The sequence below is a fragment of the Lepidochelys olivacea genome (genome assembly GCF_965140295.1).
Source record: "Lepidochelys olivacea isolate rLepOli2 genome assembly, chromosome: 18".
Taxonomy (NCBI): domain Eukaryota; kingdom Metazoa; phylum Chordata; order Testudines; family Cheloniidae; genus Lepidochelys; species Lepidochelys olivacea.
The window spans coordinates 13,405,586-13,421,052 of NC_140428.1; the positions used below are offsets into that span (position 1 = coordinate 13,405,586).

At 53.9% G+C, this 15,467-nt stretch overlaps 1 protein-coding gene across 3 annotated transcripts in view; it reads right to left on the reverse strand.

Moving 5' to 3' along the window:
• The window catches only part of MFAP2 (microfibril associated protein 2), a 31,748-nt gene that overhangs the window by 3,736 nt on the left and 12,545 nt on the right, over positions 1-15,467 (reverse strand). For 2 of the 3 annotated variants that reach the window (XM_084651556.1, XM_084651554.1), the window contains exons 2-6: positions 14,816-14,922; positions 5,634-5,720; positions 3,747-3,773; positions 3,222-3,308; positions 2,654-2,692 (exon numbers count right to left, since the gene is read on the reverse strand). In XM_084651556.1, coding sequence (XP_084507682.1) covers positions 2,654-2,692; positions 3,222-3,308; positions 3,747-3,773; positions 5,634-5,720; positions 14,816-14,852 — 277 coding nt within the window. In that variant the 5' untranslated portion in view covers positions 14,853-14,922. The remainder of the gene's footprint in view (positions 1-2,653; positions 2,693-3,221; positions 3,309-3,746; positions 3,774-5,633; positions 5,721-14,815; positions 14,923-15,467) is intronic. The other variant, XM_084651555.1, reaches the window with a different exon arrangement.

Below are 15,467 nucleotides of genomic sequence, written 5' to 3' on the forward strand. Positions count from 1 at the left end.
ATCCCAAACGACTGTACCCACGTGCACGGGAATTGCTTTCAGGAGCAGTGAAATGCGGCCACTTCTAAGGTGGAACAGCACAACTGGTTAAATAGCTCCACAGCTTAGGGCAGAAAGTGAAGAACTTTATCTCCAATGAAAACTGGATGGGGGGGGCAGGGCGGAGGGACTTCAGGAAAGGAGATTTTAGTTACTGGAGCCGGACAGCCGAGTTAACGCCTTTCCTCTTGTGGCGAGGGCCACGGATCTTTAAAGAGCACAGTGGCCAGAACCTCAGCTTTCGAGGACATCTCCAAAGCACAATAGCGCCCCCTGCAGAATGCTGGGGCATTGACCCAGCTGCCAGAGGGGGACGCCCCTCAACTGCATGAACGCCGGAGCCTTGCTTAGCTTGCAAACCCTGCTACTGGCACAGCTGTAGGGACCAGGAGGCAAAGTGCCCCCCCCGGAGGGGGGCAGGAATGCCTACAGCTAGTATCTCAATGGGTGAAAGGGCAGGTGCTGATCTCGTGCTGCTACCGTGGGGGGGGGGTGGGGGAGCTTCACAGATAAATACCCTGCTGCAAAGAATGAACAAGCTAAAAGCCACATCTTGCAAGGGCCTTGAATTGCATGGGGCTGGAGGGTAACCAGCACTTGGCAGAAGCCAGAGCCACAGTGGGGCCATCCAGCAGCTCCTGAAAAGCTGGCCTCCCTAGGCAGGGCTCAGGAGTTCTCCGCCTCCTTTAGTTTGGCCCGGTTCAATCTGGAAGGTGATCTCGATTTTCCCTTTTTTGGGGGCGGGAGAGAAAGCAGGAAAAATGTGATTTCGCGACACGTGCCAGAGTGGGACCATTGTGCTGCAAGCAGCCGATCTGTGTTTAGCTTGGAGCGGAGCGGAGCGGAGCAGAGCACCCTGGCCTCTGTGCACGCTCGGCAGAATCACTCGCGCTGGCCTGGAGCATGGCTTCGGCTGGCCTGCGCTGTCCCTCCGCCCCCACCCTGCAACCACGGCCGGTCAGCCAGCTGCACGTGTAGCAGCCCTGCAACACGTCACCAGGAGACGGCCGACTTCTAACCCTCTCAACTGCTCTCAGCAACGTGTCCACCCCCGACATCGCAATGCTCCCAGTGGCGGAGCCAGATGGCACAACCCGAGTGATGGGTCATTGGTGGCGGGCCGCAGGGTGAGCCTGCCCCCGCACCCACCTAGCAGAGTGGGCTCCTGTCCTGTGCCCGGCTCCCCATTCTGGGCGGTACAAGCTGGTGCGTGGGATTGCAGTGCCATATGGGTGTCATGATGGACAGGCGGCTGGGCCAAATTGGAGTGAGTGGCGCTGCAATGTAGCACGTGAGGTCACAGCGCCATGGGCACCGTGTTGCAATGCTCGGAGTGAGGAACTGGGTACAGCCCTGCAGGACAGGAGTGGCCACTGCTGGGTGACTGCAGGGTCCCCAAAAGGCATCCCTCATACACCTGGAGGCCACTGGGGGGGCGGTTGCTCCCCACCCTTATTAGCTCTACCACTGAATGTTCCTCCTACACGCACAGGTCCGATTCCTAACCCAAAGGCAGAGCGGTAACCAGTGGGCAAGAGAAGGAAACTCCATGGGGCTTTCAGCTGGTTCGTGTCTAACTCTTGGGTAGTGATGGCAGATGGTGTTGCAGGCAGAGTTTAGGGAGAAGGCGGAGGAGACCACCCCCCACTGCTCCTGAAGCTGTGAGTGAGAGGGAGAGAGAGGAAGAGGGATTGAGGAACAAATAAAGTGAAAGTCAAACAAGTGCATTAGAGTGAAAGAGCCAGAGAAATGCTGCTAAATGTAACAGGGTTCATTCGTAGCCTCCAGGGCTCCACGGCTTGGAAATCTATCCACGCGGGGGGAAATCAAGGGGGACTTTGTGCTTTCTCTGGGGTTTGGACATTTTCTCCCCACAGAGGAGGGGCTGCGCAGTGCAGGGTCTTTAAGCTACTCTCCAACATCAGTTAAAAAACCAAGGGTCAACGAGAGCATCAGCTGGAAGGGCCCGATCCTGCAATACCGGGAGAAGCGCTGCTGGATTCAGCAGGGCTGCTCCCAGAAGGGAGGGCTGCAGGATCTGGTCCAAGGAGAGAACGCTCTGTCCCCATCTACTATCTTGCTTGTTAATCGCAGGTTCTCTCTCAGACTCAAGGCAGCCCCGGATCAAAGGCAGATTGGCTGATATGTGGGGCAGCCATGTCAGAGGAGATACAGCTTTCTTGCGCTTCTGGCAGACCTCAGATGATATGCTCACAATTGATCAATGGTGGTTTGAAGGATTAGAAGGTACAAGGGCGGCCTCATTAACTCCCTGCTCAATTTAAAGCGTTTCCTGTAAGCGAAACGTCATCAAAGCTAGAAATCCACCAGGTAGCCCCTGCCAGCTGGAGAGAGTCCCCAGCCCCACCTCCCAGCTGTGGTGTCTCCTGCACGTTCCACTCCAGGTTGTCCTGCCTGCATGCTTGGGGGCGGAGGAGGGAAACCAGTGCCCTGGCTCCTCTTTCAGAGCTTGAGTGAGCAGCTTTTTCCACCTCCTTTATACTTTCCAGCCTTGCCTCCTGCAGGCCCTTCCTCCCACTCAGAGCTGACTTCAGGCATCTGCAGCTCCCAGAGTCACCCTACGGTTCGGAGAACAACAGGCTGCGGGTCTTACCAAGAGGTCCAGGTTCTGTGGGTTCGGTCTCGGGAAGAGCTGGAGGGGAAAGACAATAGGTGGAGCTGAGAACACAGCACCAGGCTGGGAGTGGGCTGCAAACTGATATAACTCATGCTCCTGTCTATCTACGGTACATACAGGGCCCCTGTTTTTCCCAGCATCTGAGCGCTTCACAATCTCGGATGTATTGATCCTCACCACGCCCTGCCAGGCAGGGCGGGCCATTATCCCCATTGTGCAGATAGGGAACCGAGGCCCTGAGAAACCAAGTGACTTGCCCAGGGATCACACAGGGAGGCTATGGCAGAGCACACAGGTCTGCACAGTCCCAGGCCAGTGCACTAACCACTGTGCCATCCTCCCTCTCTGGGATAAGTGCTACTGCCCAGGAAAGCTACACACACACTGGACACTGTTTATACTCTGCTCCACATTTAAACAGCGGATCTGCTCCTCGGCTAGTGTACGGCAGCGGACATACTGACTACAATAGGACTACACCGGCAGCAGACACGGCTGCCCACAGCCCCTCTCCGCCAGGAGTGGCGAAGGCTCCACAACGCACCGGGGGTTGGCGCTGGGATGATCTCCTGCTGGGTCTGTTGCTGGGACTGATACTGGAACTGCTCTTCGGGAGTGCGCTGGGTGACATCTGCCATGGAGAACGGACATGTTCAGTTCAGGTTAATCAGGCACCCCACACACCCTCTGCCAAACGGGGCCAGAGACCCCAGCACTCTCCCTCCCCAGGAGCTTTGTTTTATTGGTCATTTTTCCAGTTTTCCCCGGGAGCCTCGTTTTGCAGTTTGGATCCTCCTCCATTTCTTCCTGGATCCAGCAGTGACATATCAATGCCACATAGTAACTTGGGGCAACAGATTGCGTCATAAAACCCCAGAGGACTAGACCTTCCCTGCAAGATCAAGGCAAAACAGAAGCCAGGCTGGGAACGGCAGAATTCATATTCCCAACAAAGCACAATTATGCCGACTCCACGGCACGTTAGTTACACTCCAGCCAGTGCTGGCCAGCTGGAGCAAACAGGGCAGCTCAGAAGAGCAGATGAGTGCTCAACAGAGAAAGTGCTTACCTTGATAGTCATAGTAATCTTGATTGTCTAAAAAACAAAACAAAAACAAAGCACAGAGAAAGGTCTCATTTTAGGAACAGCAAAGACCTAACACAGCATGTGGAAGAAGGAAACAAACTGCTCTTGTTCTCCCTGCACAAAACCTGTCTCGCCCAGCCCTGGAAGAGCCCAGTCATCTCGGTGGTGGCTGCATCTCGCCTGGGATACTGACAGATTTCCTAACCCCAAGGGCAATGGAATCCCAGGTGGTTGCATTGTACAGGGAATCCACTCTAGGGTTTACAAGTCTGCTCTGAGTTGCTGATCGCCCAAGTCAACGGGAGGGAGAAGTGATCAGCATCTCTGGGGGAAAAATCAAGGCATAAACTTTCACCCACTGCAGTAGGGGAAGACATGGTTTGAGCGAGGACACAGTAGGTCAAAACTTTCTAAAGCGACTAGTGGAGTGATAAAGACACCGTACGGGGCCTAGTTTTCAGAGATCAGGTGTCCAGCACTTTCTGAAAGATGTTTCAAGTTGGGCCCCCCAAATTACTTGTCGCTTTTGAAAATCTTGGCCATTGGTCTCTTCAGCCCATTTCCAGCGACTCTCCAGGGGGAATGTAAAATCCCAATAATTGTTTTTTTTCCAGATCAGATTAAATGACAATCCCAGCAGCCTGGACAACACTCACTCACTGTAACGTCTGAAAGACCCTGGCTGAGAGAAAGAAGGTACTGAAGGCATAGCAGCTGCTACCTTTGCCTGGTACCACCCCCAACCAGTGTGTTGCAAAGAGCATTGGGCTATAAAGCACGTTCAGTTTAATTCAGTGACAGTTACCGTACTGGAACGCAACACGTCTGTATCTTTAACAAATCTTAGACTGATCAAGGTTCATGGGCAGTGAATACACTTCTTGGAAGCAGCCTAGCACAACAGAATACCAGGAACCATCGGAGTTTAGTTGCTATATTGCAATAATCATTTCCCTGAAATCTCATGAGCCACTCTGAACAGGGGAAGTAGAAACCTGAGTTAGCCAAACTTCTGTTAATGGACTAAATTAGCTTTGCCAGATGGGAAAAGGCAGATTATTTTACTTGGGAGGACCCTAAATTGCCCAACCTTCTCTATCAGCTAGGGATGATCGTGGGCAGCATATCAGTTGTGAGTTTGTTGGGCGATGTGACAGTGAGAAACATTTCATGCAGTTTAAAGGCAACAACATCCTGGAATGTAGAATTGGGAGTGCTTCTGTTTGTCTCCGGGCACCTTGTTACCAGGGAGATAGCAACAAATCCTGCCCAGTCCAGTCCCCTGCACTGAGATGACCCAGGGAGGTCCCTTCCAGTCCTACAATCCTATAAATCAGAAGAGTTCAGTGAAGCGCATCAGACATTGGGGGGGGGGGGGGGAGGGATAGCTCAGTGGTTTGAGCATTGGCCTGCTAAACCCAGGGTTGTGAGTTCAATCCTTGAGGGGGCCATTTAGGGATCTGGGGTAAAAATTGGTCCTGCTTTGAGCAGGGGGTTGGACTAGATGACCTCCTGAGGTCCCGTCCAACCCGGAGATTCTTTGATTACCAGGGAATGGTTTAGGGGGAAGTTTAATGGAGCGACATCTGTGGACTGGGATTGGAGCATGGGTTGGGAGGAGATCTCGCCAAGGACCCGAAAGGTGTAAATACCAGGGAGGGAGAGGAAAGGGTTGGCGTGGGACAAACTGGAATGAAATTCAAAAAGGGGACATTCAGACTGAACATCAGGAAAAAACCCTCCTAGATGGCGAGATCTGTTACGCAATGAAGCTGTCTCACCGAGACACACAAAGAGCAGGTGTGTATGTTGAGGGATGGAGCAGGCGGAGGGGGGAGATATATACGTGAAGCCACCAGGACCACTCACCTAACTGAGGGTCGTACTGGGAATACTGCAGCTGGTCAAGATAAGGGGGTCCTTCGAGATCGTATTGTCCCTGGGCCAGGAGTGCTGCTGGGAACACGCACACACACACACAGGAGAGAGAAATCATTGTGGTTTACTGAGTGCTCAAAGTATTTGACCCTTTCAAAACGGCCCCCCATGCCCCTCCCGCTGCTTGTCCCTTGAGTGCGGGCAGACACCGTGTAAGAAAGCTGCCCCCACTGCCCGTGGGATGGACACGTAGAAGGGGAGTCAGCATCCTAGGCACAAGCCAACATCCAGGTGTCTGTGAGTTCAATCCCCCCTCCCACACCACACCCTCAGCAGCCCTGGAAGAGCCCCAATCTGCTGGCCTAGCAAAGCTCTTGGAAATCAACAACTGGACTCCACCGCCATGTTCACACGAGGGTGGTCGTGGTCTGAACTGGTTCACCAGCCCGCCCCCGCCCCCCCCCCCCCCCCCCGGGACAGCCCATCGGGGGAATGCTAGACCAGTAGCAATGGCTCCTTTGAGTGGGTGAAGGGCTCAGTGCCTGGAAGTCGGCAGGCAGTGGCCTCTCTGTGCTGCTTTGACAACAGGCCCTTCACTGCCTCAGTTTCCCTGAGCGTTTCATCATCAGGGCTTGTCTGCATGAAGAGAGCTGACCTGACGCTCAGCCCCAGGATCGCCAGCGTGTCTCCATGCAGCGTGGCCAGCCACCGTTCCTGGCAGCTGGGAAGGTTGGCTCAGGCCCGCAGGGGCTCAGTCGCTGTGATTGCCCCTTGTCAGGGTTTGGACAGGGCCGCCTGCAGAGCAGGAATTCCCAGGAGAGGACTCCAGGTCGACCCAAACAGCACCAGCACCGTACAACCAGGAGGGACAGCGCAAGCCAGACGGGAGTCTGAGACAGTTACTTGTCCCACAATGGCTCTACCAAAGCAGCCTCAACTAGCGGGAGCTGAACTCACATAGCAGCGACCCCGAAGGCCGCACAGTGCATTGAACTGAGCTACATGGGCCAGTGCTCTCCGTCTCCGCTGATCAGATGCACAGACTGTGGATTGCCTCCCCCCCACCCCGGGCAGGGACTCGCAGGTGTCCTGGGAGAGTGTGCTTGGCATTGTCCTGCCTCAAACATCCTCCTCCTCACTGCAGGTGGGAACTTCATGAGGCCTCAAATTAGCCAAGCGCGTGAACATTTAGACCCAGCTGTGAGCCACCACCTCTCGGATGATGCGTCCAGCCGTGTACTCAAGCACTAGGATTAGGGTTGCCAGTTTTGGGTGTGTTCCTGGAGATTTCATCACATGACATAATCTTTAATTAAAGATTAATCTTTAATTCCAGGCCAATTGTAGGGTGAGTCATGCTACACAGAGACAGCACAAATGAGGGCCACAATCTCAGAGAGCACGAACAGTGCTAGGTCCCAAAATCAGCAAATGAATGATCTCAAGTGTGGGGCAGGCCTGCAAACTGAGGGAGTCCGTCTGCTCCTGATCCTTGTCCCTCATCCTTTCCTACACCGACAGCAAGGTCTGGTGCCTGGAACTGGCTGGCTGGCAGCTTGGTAAATCTGTCTTATCAAGCACAAGTTCAGGGAGTGTATTAAAAATGGGCGTCCCCGCCGAGGTGCACAGACAGACAATCACCTGACTGACAGCCCAACGGATTTACGTGTGGCTGGATCCAAGTTAAAACCACCCTGGGGTCCAATCTGGGCTGAGCTACCGACAATGCCGGACGCAGAGCAAAGTGGACATTTAAGGCCCTCTCCTCTGGATGTGCAGAGCACGTGTCACACCCACGGCCCCCTGAGTGCCGATGGGGTACCCACGTCCAGATGGAAACATACCCCCAACCCTGCTGTGCTTATGGGACGCGTGCACGCTAGCCTCTTCAGCCATTGCATTCAAATGCAGCTAGGAAAGCCGATGCACTGGAAGTCGAGGGCTTTGCAAATGACGCAGGAAACTGAGACAAGTCTCCCTCCGTCTGGAAGTCATTGAGTGAACAAGAGCTCCTCCACTCCTCCACAAAGCAGCAGATGGCAGAGGAGGAAGGGGAAGAGCTGGCTTAGGCCCAGAAAGAACAACAGCCTAACATGACTCAAGACCAGGTAAAAACCCCAACCCTTGCAAGAAGCTGTAAGAGCCGAATCACTGCTCAGTACCCATTGTTTTTCCCTGTCCATCTTCAGGCCCCTCAGTGGGGTTGGAAAACGCACTTCCCCTCGGGACGCACATGGAAGTCTGGAAATTCCCACAGGGTCTCTCCTCCCTGCCACACACACTTCATGTATAAAACAAACACAGGTCGAACGTCCAGTGGAGATCACTACCCACTGCCCCTTCCCTATCTGCACCGCTGAAAAAATACACCCAACTAGTCCCGCCCCTTCTGACTGAGGACCCGCCCCCTCGCCCACCAGAGCCCCGAGCCCACCCCTTCCCACCCGCCAAACCACCTCAACCCCCAGGCCGCCTTCCAGCCCCTGAGCGCCAGCCCGACTCCCGAAGCAACCGGCTAGCTGAACCCCAGCCCAAGCTGAGCCCCTGCCGGCCTATGAAATCTGCCGCCGTACTCACCTGGCTGCCACCCTTCTGAACCCCAACCCTACGCTGCTAGCCACAGCTGCCACTGGTCATCTGAGTCAAACTTCAGCCTTCTCGAAATCAGCCATTTTGGGGAAGTCTCTCCCCCCCCAACCCTCGATCGTAGGCACAGCTCTGCCAGTGGAGCGAGAGCCCAAGTGTAGACAGGCCTCAGGGACCACAGGTATTTTATAGACCTGCCAAGTTCAGATGACACGATGGTGAAAATGCCCGAGCGCCGTCTACACTCGTGCTCCTGCTGGCACGGGGGAGATGTCCCAAGAAGCTTTGCCGGAAAAAGCACACACTAGAGCTGGTCAAAACAATTTTGTCGAAAGATTCCTAGGGCATGTACGGTTCTGACGAAACTTTCACGGAGATTTTGCCGGTCCAGGATGGAATTTCTGGTCTCAACCAGAGAGAGAAAGATGCAGCCGAGCCAATGGCGTGGAAGAGGACTCACCTGGGATATGACTCCCTCAAAAGTTGTCATGGGATGGTAAAACTGGTTGCTCTCTAGCTCCCATGTACACACAGTCTTAAAGTGACACCGCGTTAAAAAGCACGTTCTTTCACAAACGCGACTCTTCACATTTGGCGCATATTTCTCACTGTTAACGCCACTTTGCTTCTTTCAGTTCCACTCAAGGATCAGATAGGCTGGCTGGTTTCACTTGCTGGATCTCATGTAATAGCAGGAGGCTGCAACATTAGGGCTGCAAATGCTGCTAGGGACTGGGGTCCCTCCCAGCCCAAAACGTAATGACGCAATCAGAATATTTGAAGAAATTCAGAGAAATGTTTCTAGTGACCTTTGATTTTGCAGAAGGTTTGAACAGCAACTCTGTGCACTGAGAGCAATCCACAAGCATACAGGGGGACTCAGGGAATCTGCGTTCTATCCCTGACTCTACCAGGGCTGGGTGAGCACGTCATGTCCCCACTCTGTGCCTCTGTTTCCCCAGCTGTAAAGTGATGGTAACACTCCTGGTCTCCCTTGTAAAACACTTTGAGAGCTACTGATGGAAAGCGCCAGATATGCGCCAGGGTTCATTATTAACACATTTTAAAACCGTGGTGTAGGCAAGACGAGATGTGCAAGCTGGTTCATCGAATCATAGAAATGTACGGCTGGATGAGGTCACCAAGTTCAGCCCCCTGTGCTGAGGCAGGATCAAGTAAACCCAGATCATCCCTGGCAGGTGTTTGTCCAACCTGTTCTTAGAAACCTCCAGCAACTCTGCAGCCTCCCTAGGTAACCTCTTCCAGTGCCTATCTGTCCTTATAAGTTGGAAAGCTTTTCCACAGCAGGGGAGCCCTGACTACACTAGGGTTTAAAGCCATGTTTGCTAAAAGGTTTTAGTTCATATGTTTAAACCGCCTTTCCCCTCTCCAACACACCTCTATCCTAGTCTAGACATACTGTCTGTACATGACAGATTCTTCCTGAGAGCAGAGATTGTGCCTTTGTTGCTTGGACAGCACTTATGCATCGGATTTAACTGCTGAGACGTTTTGCACGTTTAATGATTCACAGCTGTTATTTGTTGTCAACAGCAAATTCAGGTCTACAGAAGCCTGAGGACACAGCTGTAGTGTTGCCAGCTCTTGTGATACTGGATTTAAAAGTCCCCAGCTCCTGGAGTCATGTGAATGTACGAGAATCTCAACTTTCATTTAAAAAAAAGTTTCTAGCATTCATGAGTATGGAGAAAAGCTTGCAAATACCAGCCAAGTGCATCCAAAAGGCTCACAAACCAGAAGGGAAGGGAAGGGAAAAAACACCCCCAACATATATTTTCTTAAATCTCACAATTTTAAAGCAAATCTCATGATTTTGGGGGCTGGACTCGTGATTTTTTTAACGCTTGGGATTGGGGATACTGAAGCTATGCTCTGCATTGTAGAAGCTGCTTCTAGCACAGAGCGGGGGCTGGCGTTGGTACCAGTATTCCCTTGCACGACAGACATGCTCATCACCACTGTCCTTGATCAATACTCTAAGAGATGAGCCATATTCATAGTAAATAGACCTAATGGCCTGTGATGGGATGTTAGATGGGGTGGCATCTGAGTTACCCAGGAAAGAATTTTCTGTAGTATCTGGCAGGTGAATCTTGCCCATATGCTCAGGGTTTAGCTGATCGCCATATTTGGGGTCGGGAAGGAATTTTCCTCCAGGGCAGATTGGAAGAGGCCCTGGAGGTTTTTCGCCTTCCTCTGTAGCATGGGGCACGGGTCACTTGCTGGAGGATTCTCTGCTCCTTGAAGTCTTTAAACCACGATTTGAGGACTTTAATAGTTCAGACATAGGTGAGAGGTTTTTCGCAGGAGTGGGTGGGTGAGTGAGATTCTGTGGCCTGCATTGTGCAGGAGGTCGGTCTAGCTGATCATAATGGTCCCTTCTGACCTTAGTATCTATGAATCTATGAATCAGACACTTCTGAAAGATGGGTCTTTGCAAGGGGTCGGACTCCATGAATGCCTAAGGCACCCCTGCCCTAGTCAGCCTAGGATTTATCTAAAACTCACAAAGGGAATCTGCTCTCTACTGGTTAAAACCTTACACGGAGAAGAGTCTAGACTCAGCTGTACCCAGAAACTCATTCTCACCCGAGAGGCCAGTTTTCCATCTTTCAGCTGTAGTAGCCCACAGACTATCACGTGAGCTCTGTCACCTCCTGGGACAAGGTGAGGAGGAGTATTAGAGGTTAACTATAGACTGTATTTGGGAATGACTCACGGTTAACAACAGGTGTGCAACACAAGAGCCCCCCCTCCCATTTCTCCCAGACTCCTTAACTGGGGTCAAGAGTGAGTTGGTCATTAGTGTAGACAGGAGCAAACTGGTTTCAACCCCATCTGGGGAGATGGGTAGGGGGCTTGTGCATGAAATCACCTGTCACCCCTGGCTAATGTAGCCAGGGTCTGACTATTTGATTCATCCCACGCAACTCCTCTCACCCCGGGACGGCGTTCCAGGATCAGTCCATGGAAATGTTGCCAGGAACACATCGTTTTATAAACAACAAAAATTAAATGAACGGGAAGAGCTTGTGGAAAATCATTAAGAAGTGGGGGCAAATTCAGCCCTGGTGGAAGCAGCTGTTGCTGCACTGAAGTCAATGGATTTGCACTGGGTCTAGTTTGGACTTTAGTCTCAAAGTTTTCCTCACATCCACATAAGCCATCAAAACCACGCGACCTGAAATGTGTTTTCAAGGCCCAATCTTGAGATTCATCACAGGGTCTGAGACCTTTCATAGTGGAGACAGGAGCCCACAGAAATCAGTGAACAAGCTAGTGAAAGGCACGTGCCCGAGGGTACGTCTACACTGTAAAGAAAAACCCAGGGCACCGAGTCTCGGAGCCTGGGTCAATTGATTCAAGTACATGGGGCTCAGAGGATGCGGGGCTAAAAATAGCAGTGTAGATATTCAGGCTCGGGCTGGAGCCTGGGCTCTGAAACCTGGCGAGGGGGGAGGGTCTCAAAGCTGGGGCTCCAGCCCGAATGAGAATGTCTACACGGCTAGTCTAGAGCTAGGCTATGAGACTTGCTGCCACGGGTTTTTCCTCTGCAGTGGAGACTTACCCTGAGAGAAAGGACGGCCCTGTGCTTATGGCACTGGATGGAGATGCAGGAGACTGGGGTTCATTTCCAAGCTCTGTCATAGGTCTTGTGTGCGACACTGAGCAAACCATGATCTTTCCATGCCTCAGTTTCCCCGATCTGTAGAATGAGGGTAGCAAAACTTCCTTTTTTCTGAGCTAGTTGGATTGCAAGCTCCAGAGGCATGAACTGCCTTACTGAGTGTCTGTGCAGCTCCTAATGCAACGGGGCCCTGATTTCAGGGCGCTCCTGTCATATAACCACCACCCACCTCCCCGCTCTTCAGTGGCTCGGGGACACCTGCTGTGTTTGCAAATTCTTCCCCTTCCCCATTTTCAAGGTGACACTGTCAACCCTCCCCCCTCTGGAGAGCACAGAGCATCTCGGTCCCAGAGGGGTCCCTCAGAGGAACGCCGGCCATGGAGCCACCCCCTGGCTGCCAGCTGGAGCCGACTGCAGAAACTCCAGCAGTGCAAGGCGGTTTGCAAGGAGGATCCCAAACAGGGCAGGCTGAAGAGAGACAGAGGGAAATCCCCAGCACAGTCCAATTACTCTGAACAAGGGCACAGAGGCGCCTCAGCTCAGTTAGCCCCCGACCCACCTCGGCGTTGGTGGTTATGTCCCACTCTCGGTTTCCTCAACAAAGTTCTCTCCTGGCTCCATCTCCTCCTGGATTGTCTGCCCACCCGCTCACACCCCTCCCACCTCTACCTGCCTGGCCCGGGTTCCTGCCACCAGTTCTGTATTGCGGGATGTGTGGCAGGATGGGCCAGCTCTGAGCAGCACCTTCTCCCTCCCTCCCCACCTGACAGTGGCCATCAGGCAGCCGGGCAAAGATGGGTTGGCTCCTTCTCCCCACCGGCGTTGCCTCTGCATGGGCTGGTTGGGCCTGCCCTCAGGGGTACCAGCTGGGCGTGGCATGGCAGCAGGCAGCCTGATGACAATCTCAGGGGAGCGCCCAGAGTTGGAGGGGAAGACCCATCTCCGACTGCTTGACCAAGGCACAGCCCAAGCGCCCGGCTGCCGCATGGTTCTTATGCCACCTGCTACGGGCCTGCTCTGCATATCAGGTCTCCACCTGCTAGGTGCTGAGCACCCTCTCCCCTGTGGCTGTTGAATGGCGGGTGCGCGGGGTCCTCAGTGCCTTGTTGGATTGGGTCCTAATTGCTGCGTTGCGAGTAGCTGGGCCTGGGGCATCCTGCGGGTTCATCAGCCTTCCACTGAGATCTCTTGTTGCAACCCTTGTCACGTAAGGAAAGCTCTAACAGATGGAACCACATGGGTCACCAGCTGTTCTATGCACTGCCTGGTCCCTTCCCCTACCCCCCACACCCCTCCTCTAGTCTTTCGCTCCCCACTCCCTGTCCAGCGCCAATGCACATATGCTCTGGTCTCTCTCGGCCCCGCCTGGGAACGTTTCCCATGTTTGTTACCCTCTGTGCAGGCGCTGGTCGAAAAGGGACCCTGGTGGCTCTGGTAGCACCACTGACTGGGCCATTAAAAGTCCAGTTGGCTCTCGAGAAGCTGCCGGCATGTCCCTCTGGGTCCTAGCTGCATGGATGGCCATGGGGGCTCCGTGCACTGCCCCTGCCCCAAGCACCGGCTCTGCAGCTCTCATTGGCCAGGAATCACAGCCAATGGGAGCTGCGGGGGCAGCATCTGCGGGTGAGGGCAGTGTGCAGAGCCCCCGGGGCCACTTAGGAGGCAGAGGGACATGTCACCGCTTCCGGGAGCCACCTAAGGTAAGCGCTGTCCAGAGCCTGCACCTCAAACCCCCTCCTGGAGCCCACACCCCGTACCCCCTCCCACACCCCAACCCCTTGCTCCAGCCCAGAGCCCCCTCCTGCACTCCAAACCCCTTGGCCTCAGCCTGGTGAAAATAAATGAGTGAGCGAGACTGGGGGAGAGCAAGTGATGGAAGGAGGGGGGAAGGAGTTAGTGGGGGCGGGGCATTGGAGAAGGGGCGAGGCCTTAGGGAAGGGGTGGGGCACAGTTATTCGGTTTTCTGCAAATAGAAAGTTGGCAACCCTAACTAGGACCAGCAGCCTCTTCGCTGCCCAGGCTGGAGACATGCAGTCTAACCTCACAGAGCCACCGCCATCCTCCTGCCCTGCTCCGGGGACAGACACCCTACAGCCTCGTTAATTATCCACGTAAACCAACAATCAACAGTGATGCCATCTCCCTGGCGCCCCCCCATTCCTCCACACGCCAACAGGGAGAAGTGCATAAAATGTCATTAATGATGCAATAATCTGCTGTTACATAGGCCCTTGTGTCCCTGGATCTCAAAGCAGCGGCCAGCCCCCCAGCACTGCCGGAGGGTAGGGAAGGGATGTCGTCACATTTCACAGGTGAGGAAACCGAGGCCCAGAGAGTCTAAGTGACAAACAGGGAATCTGCGACAGAGAAGGGAATTGAACCCAGGCCCATTAAGGCCAAACCACTGCTGTAGCCACTAGGCGGTCCTGTCCTCGGTTCCCTTTTTTTCTATTCACTCCTGAAGCCCTGTGGATGGAGACTGCTTCGCCCCTTCCTCTGGACCCTCCCCCTGCTCTTGACTTTCTACCTTCTGCCACATTGCCCCATAGAGTTCAAACTCCCTCTCCCCTTCAAATCGCTTCGGATCACTCCTCCCCCTCCACGCCCCTCTTCCGGGAGGCCGAGCAGTGACTGCCAGTCCCGGGAGAGGCATTTGAGTCCGAGCTTCAGGAGATGAAAACTCTGCCACACTTGGAGAGCCGGTCGGTCAGTGCATCGTACACCTGAATGGTGTGATTCTTCTGCTTAGATCAGAGGCTCTGTGGGAGAGGGACTGTGCCTCCCCCCACCCTCTGGGTTTGGTCCATCACTGACCAGGTGGGTGGATCTCTCACAGTGACTCTACCAGGTGCACCAGGTCACTTTTCTCCAAGGTACATGCATGCCATGCTGGCCTGCCCATGCCAGCGGGCTCGGGGCTGGGATGCCTTGCACTCACCTGGCAGACACAGCAGGATGAGACAGACTGCTCTCATGGTCACGGGGGGCAGCGGGGAGGAGCGGAGCAGTGCAGTGCAGGAGGTAGCTGGAGGAGCTTTGGGAAGTCTGGAAAAGAAGATGGGAGAAGGGATTAGCAGGAGGCTTTGGACGTCGTCCCAACCATGTCATTACAGGGACAATCCCTAGGTGTCTCCTAGGGATACTGCCGAGATACCAAAGGGGCATTCTACACCCTCCTCTTCTTGATGCTTCATCGTCGTCTCCCAGGCCAATGGGGGTGGAATTACTGTGGGCCGCTGGCTGGACAAGTCTGACCCATTAACGGCTCCTGCACATCTAACTCTAAGCTCTCCTCCAAAGAAACACTGAGAATTAACACTTCCGAACACCTGCCATTTCTGTGCCATCTCCCAGCCACGGGTTTCAAAGCTACTTGACAAAACATTAATGAAGCCTGAACTGCCCCCCCCCTTTGAGGATCATCCTCCCATCACAGACAGAGGCACTGAGGCTTGGAGAATTTAAGTGACTTAACTAAGGCCCCAGAGTATGTCAGTGGCAGAAAAGAGACTGGACCCCGTGCCCTGACTCCCCCGCCCCTTAACCACAAGACCATCCCTTCCTCCCCATCAGGAAACCATCTGCAGCCC